Consider the following 6,758-nt stretch of genomic DNA (forward strand, 5'->3'; position numbering starts at 1 on the left):
GGTTTGAAAGCTTCTTCGGAGAAGGAATGATGGTTCTTACTAAAGGAAAGTTTGTATCTCCTTGCTTAAAATTGATGCTATCTCTGAATAACTCCCTTTTTTATATTTGTGTTCTTTTAAAGTGTTACGGAGAGGGTGCCGCCCACAATAAGCGAATGCATCTACAATAAGTCCTCTTTTCACAACCATCTCTTCCCATACACTGTTAAAAACAAGATTAAATGGATCGCAAGGTAAAGAGATTTATGATCCGTCAGAGAGTTGTTTAAACAAAGCCTCTGATCATTTTTGTTTTGTTACCTTATTATAGTGTGTCCAGGGGTTGCAAGCGATGACTGCTGTGTGGAAGTAAACATACTACTTCAATATTATTAAGGATGTAGAGTTCATCAACTTCCAAAGAAATGTGACTTTTATGGCATCTAAATAGACCAAGCATTTTTTCATATCAATCTTTTGTTGGTGATTATTGAAATGTTTTAAGTAATCGATAAAAATATCTTGTTCAATGTAACCTGATTTACTACATTTTAAAGAGGTTCCTGATGGAAACTTGGAAACATCAGGATGAAGTTTTCCCTCAAAAGACAAAAATGTTGGTAGACTGTCCCCTGAGGCATTTATAGTTGCCATTAGGGTTTTTAAAGCTCCTCTCTTAGCTACGGTTAGTTTTTGAACTTGTAGTGTACCTTTTTTTGATAAAACCTTAGAAGAAGTAGATGGTACCGACGACAATCGAGTTTCATCACAATTATAAATAAGTATCAATTGATTTTTAATATCAATATCAAGAGCAACCTTTTCGCTATTCTTAAAAAAATTTTGTTCTTTATTAAAAGTTTGCGCTTTATTAAGCTTAGATAATCCTTTCACAGAGCCAAAAGTCAACTAAGGATGTCTACGCTTGAAGGCCAGCAATCAGTCATATGATACTAAAAGTGATTTATGCCATGTACTAGGCAAATCTTTTTAAAGTAATCGACGACGATGTAATTTTTTGCCATTTAAATAAGCATTCTGTTTTACGTCACGTAAAAGAGCTTAAGATCTCATATCTCTGCTTTTTAAATAAATTGAGCGTTGCGTAATTTATGGACGATCCCTTTACCTTTGATATTGTTATAAAGTGTAAAAAAATGTATTATTATTATTCATGTGATATGTAAATGTCAGTGTCACTAGGAGTTTCTTTTTTATTTATTTTTTAATTTAATTTAGGTGCCCCAAGAAATCCTTACGGTCTTATCACAGAGAACCGCGGATGATAAAATTAATTTTATTTTTTATTTTTATTTTTTTGCAATATAAATATAATTTCTTTATGTTGAAAAATAAAATAAACTTTGCACAAAATAAAAATATATTTTTTACGACCACCTTAATAAACGTCTCCTCCTGTGTATGCGAGAAAGCCTTTATAAATAAAATTTTTCCAAATTTAAAAAACAGTAAAACAGTTGTTAACAGCTGTTTTTAAAAGTTTTAAAACAGTAAATCGGGTGCTTTTTTTAACAAAACTGTTTTTCAGAAAACCTACTTTTAACTAAAGTTTTTCAGCAAAAAAAAAAATAAAATTAGAAATTAGTTTAATTCATGTTCAAACCCCTCAGAGGTGGGGTTTGAACCACGGATTATTTATTTCTGCTCAAATGAATCATAGTATAGTTTGTCGCTATGGTGTAATGACTGTAGCCAGAGTATGAGTATCGCTTAAATTTAAAGGGATAAAAAGAAACCACTGACAATCCTAAAAAAATTTCCTTCAAAAAGTTTAATGGTGATTCTTGGCAAATTTTCAGGCAACCCCCATTGAAGTTACAATCCACATGTTAGAAGCCGCTGGGTTACAATATTTTTTAAATTACGTTATAATATTGTATTTTTATACTTTATAAATAAAATATAAAATTATATATAAAGTAAACTATATTTCAATAAAGTAAATTATATTTTATATTATATTCCGGGTTCGGTCAGGTTCAGGATCATCACAATCACCCTGCTACTGGTATCATGTATCCCAGTACAACCATGCCCTGCTTCTATGCAGAGTGGGCTTTTTTAGAGCAAAGGCTAGGAGAAATAAACTCTGAATTAAAAATCCCCTGTTTTGGGGTCAGAAAATGTTGTCTCGATAAAAATATTCATCTTGGGCAGATGTTAATTGCATCCGGCTACTGTCTTGTTAAAGGCTTCCTGGGCAAAGACTTTAGAGGTAAATAGAATAGTTTTGTTAACTAGATTGAAGTCTTTCTTCATTTGGTAGACTGGCGTAGATGTAAATCTGGGATATATTGTTTCCTGCCAAGGATAATAAATGCTGCATTTTCTTGACTCTAGTCAAAGGTTTTTGCTTGTGCCTCATTGATAGTGGATATGCAATTCTTCCTGTTATCTCCTAATGAGAATTCTGAGTGAGCATTTTCGAGGCCACATAAAAAGCCCAATGTTACGACTTAGGGTTAATTAACAGAACTCAGAAAATTGCATACCTCATTGCTTAGAAAACCGTGCTCTATCTATGAATGAGCCAAGTTCTCTTTGAACTAAAATTGCCAAAAGTAACCCAAAATATTAAACATAAAAACCATTCCCACCATCTACTGTTTTAATATATCTTTTACAAATATATGTGGTTTGAGAAGCAACTATCAGTTGATGGTTGCTTCTTAATTATCCCTTTCAAAATTCACCAGGCTTGCTTGCTCTTAGTAAGACTAAATTTAAATTCCCCTATTGCTTCTTCAAATTTCAGTGGTTAAAGGTACTATCCTTTAATTTGCAAAGACTCCAATAATCAAATGCTTGGCTTAGGGGTATACATACGAATTCGTATACATACGAATCAATTCACCTATTTGTTATGAAATCATGTTGGAATTCTTTGACCATTCTTTTATGTGCTTCACTTTAACACTTTTTCACTCTGTCCCCGTTCTCTTTATTCTTTATTCTTCTCTTTTTTTCCAAGACTGCACTCTTTTAAATGTAACTTCCAATCAAATTAATTTAAGTCTTTGATCCTAGCTTGTGTTCAGTTTCTCCTTTTTTTCTATAAGGTGATTTTGACAATGCCATGATCCCTATTAATCTTTCATCCTGTTCTTCTTTTTTTGACTCACCCTATCATTGCACTACTTACTACTACCCTAAAGCTGATTGGTATTCTTTTTGTGAGTTTCTTTGTGACGGTCCTTAGGCTGATGTCTTTTTTTTCTCAGCTGATAAATGCGCCTCCTACGTAACCTTCTGGATTCAGGCACAAATGAAAGCTTCGATTTATTCTCGTTGGTTCCTAGTCAATCCACATTCTACTACATGGTTTTCACCTTCTTGTGCAGCTGCTATATCTATTTGTGATCATTTTTTAAAAATCTTTTTCTAAAGAAAAACTCTCTTGAGAACAAACGGCTATTCATTGTTGGAAGAAATTTATGTTAAAAGGTACTCTCTGATGCTAAGCTCCATTATTTTCAGTTTATTAAATCTCGTATCTTATCTCAGAAGTTAGGCTCAAGAAACTTTTGAAAAATTTTCAACAGCGTTATTAACAAGGGTAGGCCATCTTATTCATAGACTGATCTTATAACCTCTTTCAAGGATAAAGCTAAAATGTTTGCCAAGAACTTTTCTCTTAGTTCAAACTTTAAATCATATGGCCATTCTCATGTTTTTTTTGGACATTCAACTTACTCCAGCTTCTGTTGCTTAAGTCATATCTCAGTTATGCTCTTTTACGGCTTGTGGTCCGGACGACATTTCTGTCATAGTCTTACAAAGTAAGACTATGACAAAAATGTTGTTCTCCAGAACTCACTTCAATTCTTTCTAAACTATTTAGTAAGTGCTTCACTTGCTTTCCTGCCTGCTAAAAAATAACATCTGTTTTTTTAAAAAAAAAAAAAACTCAAGAAGAATATTAACTGACCCCTCCAATTATAGTCAGATCATTCTTCTTTCTGTTATCATCAAGGCCTTTAGGTCTTTGATAAAGAAATTTCTCACACCCCATGTTGAGTCAAATAGCTTATTGTCAGACAAATAAAACCACGACTCATCCCCTGTAATAATATTACATAGTCTCCATAGGCCGTTTCTGAAAAGGGCTAAAGTTTCCTTTTATGCCTCAACTCCATTCTTGCGATTTTGATTGGTTAACTCGTGGGGTCGCCAACGTGATGTTAATTTTTTTTTTTTAAGTGCGTTGTGAATGATTTCATTGATTGTAAAACGATTAATCGATGTTAGGGCTTTAATTATATTATGTGTTGCATGCGGATTTTCTTCAATAATGGCTCGCACACGTTCAATATTCTCAGCTGCATACGTGGTTTGAGGGTGCCCTGAGCGAGGATCATCTTCAAGATTCTCTCTACCATCTTTAAATAAAGTAGCCCACTTGACAACTGTACTATATTTTGAAGCTTGGTCACCATGAACTAAAACCAGTTCATCAGTTATGGCTTGTGCTGAAACTCCAAGTAGACCACGGGTTTTAATATACGCTCGATATTCAAATTTTTTCATTTTTAAATTTTTTCTTTTAAACGTATATAATAAAATTTAAATAATTTTTTTTCCAAATATTTCAACAAGTACTTAAAATGTTCATAATTAAACACAGTTTAAAATGATATATAAATATTTAATTATTTCCTGTCTCATTGTATCTTTATAGATGAAGTTCTATGAACTTCTCCGACGACCCAAGTATAATGTATAAAATTTTGATAAGCATATTACATTTTAAGTCACACATGCCCTTAACCACTTTTTAGTTTTGTGACTTTACCCCGGACATTGTCATACATTGTTGGATTCGTTACGATGAGTAGATTTAGGATTGATATGTCACCAAATTCACTAAATTGCTTTTACCAAAACATTTACGTCTTTAGGGGTCTATCCGGGTCAATTCAGATATTTTTGTTCCTTTTTGTAATTTGGGGCAAAAGTTAAATAAAATTGTTTTCTACAATTGAATTTTGTGTATGATCAAGGATTAAAAAGAATTAAACTTGCTACGGGTGCAAAACCTTTACAAATATCAGTAGAATCTTCAAAAAATCAACCTCGACAGATCACATTGATTGACTTAATTAGGATTCAATCAAGACTTACTTTGCCCGACAAGAAACTGATACAGCTAACTACAGAAATAAGGTAAAAATAATTTTTTGAATTATTCTATTTATTGCTCTTAATAAGTAATACAGCTCATCTAAATTTTAGACAAACTTTATTTTAAATAGAACATCAATTAAAGGAAAAACTTCCAGACAACCAAGCCTGAAAAAATTAATTCCAGTAATTGACAGTGCACTTGAAGATTTGTTAATAATAGATTTTCAAGAATTTGACGTGAAGAAAGGAAATTTGCAAATAAAGGAAAATTTCCCTATTATTGAGTGTGCAGACATTGAGAAGCTTGTTAAATTCCTGGTTGTAATCAAAGAAGAGAACCTAAACAATCAAATAGTCAAACTCGGTATTGATGGAGGAAGAGGCTTTTTGAAGGTAAATAAAATAAGTATCTGTTTTAAATCTTACTCCAAATTTTTTTTAGTGCGCTTGATTCATCTAAAACTAAAATAAAAGATACAACATTTTGTAAAAACAAAATTTTCATATTTTCGAACTTTTTGAACCTACTCTTAGATTGTGAGATCGAAGGTTTAGAAGTTGAAAAGTAAAAGAAAAATAATCACGAAGACAAAACAACAAGGGGTGCTTATGCAGAACCTCAAGGGAACAACAAGGGGTGCTTATGCAGAACCTCAGAATTCAAAATATAAAAAAGGTTCTGTAAAAACTTCTTTTTTTATTAGCTGTTGGTCCAAATATTTCTGAAAGTAACCACAATTAGTCACCACAATGTTTCTTTATTAATGAGCAGTCTTAATTTAGTTAAAATAAAACACTTATTCCTAGCTGATCTTAAACTTTGTCAAATGATGTATGCTTTATTTCCAAGTGCTATGGCTACACAATATATGCAAATAGAAAAGAATGGAACCATTTAAAAAAGCGAAAATGGCAAGATTTAAAGAATGAAGTCATTTAAAGAAGCTTGGAGCTTTTGGTACATTAGAGCAAAAATACAAAAAATTATCTAAATCAGGTTTAATCAAACGTAATGCTTAAGATGCAATGTTATTAATACTCCATTGATACACACAGAAACCAGCGACCACTTAGTGGTAGATCACTTCTTTCCACCATATTTACATATAATGGGGTGAGCTGTTAATTATATTTATAGTTATATAAAGAAATGTGGTGTTGAAAATGAAGTTGCTAAAGTTTTATTAACTCTGAACATTTCGTGATGTTAGAATAATAGGGTTCTGTCTCCATTTTTTAACGTTGCGAGAATTTAATTTTCGATTTTTAATTATTCATTTATTTTACAGCTGTTGTTGTTTATATTGATAAAATATATGTTTTTAAAAATATTTATGTTTTATAATTAATTTTATATTACTAGTTATATAATTTTTAAAATTGCTTGTTTACAAATTGATTGTTAATTCCAACTTTATTAAACAAGGTTAAAATTAACAATGAAAAAACAAAAACATACGTTTTTAAATATTATATAAATAATAATAATAAGATTAATATACTAAAATTATATCATTTTAAAAACAAAACTTATGTTATAAATAAAAACAAAAAATTAAATTTTTTTATCACAAAAATTGGAAGATTAAACCTTATAATTCTTATCTACCGATATGCTACTTTGTCTTATATCA

At 31.1% G+C, this 6,758-nt stretch overlaps 1 protein-coding gene across 1 annotated transcript; it reads right to left on the minus strand.

Moving 5' to 3' along the window:
• Positions 1–4,119: 4,119 nt before the first annotated feature.
• Positions 4,120–4,527, minus strand: LOC136086279 (protein GVQW3-like). The gene has a single exon (XM_065808570.1). It carries the CDS (start codon positions 4,525–4,527, stop codon positions 4,120–4,122), a length of 408 nt encoding a protein of 135 aa, XP_065664642.1.
• Positions 4,528–6,758: the final 2,231 nt, after the last annotated feature.

This window comes from Hydra vulgaris, chromosome 10 (assembly GCF_038396675.1).
Source record: "Hydra vulgaris chromosome 10, alternate assembly HydraT2T_AEP".
NCBI lineage: Eukaryota > Metazoa > Cnidaria > Hydrozoa > Anthoathecata > Hydridae > Hydra > Hydra vulgaris.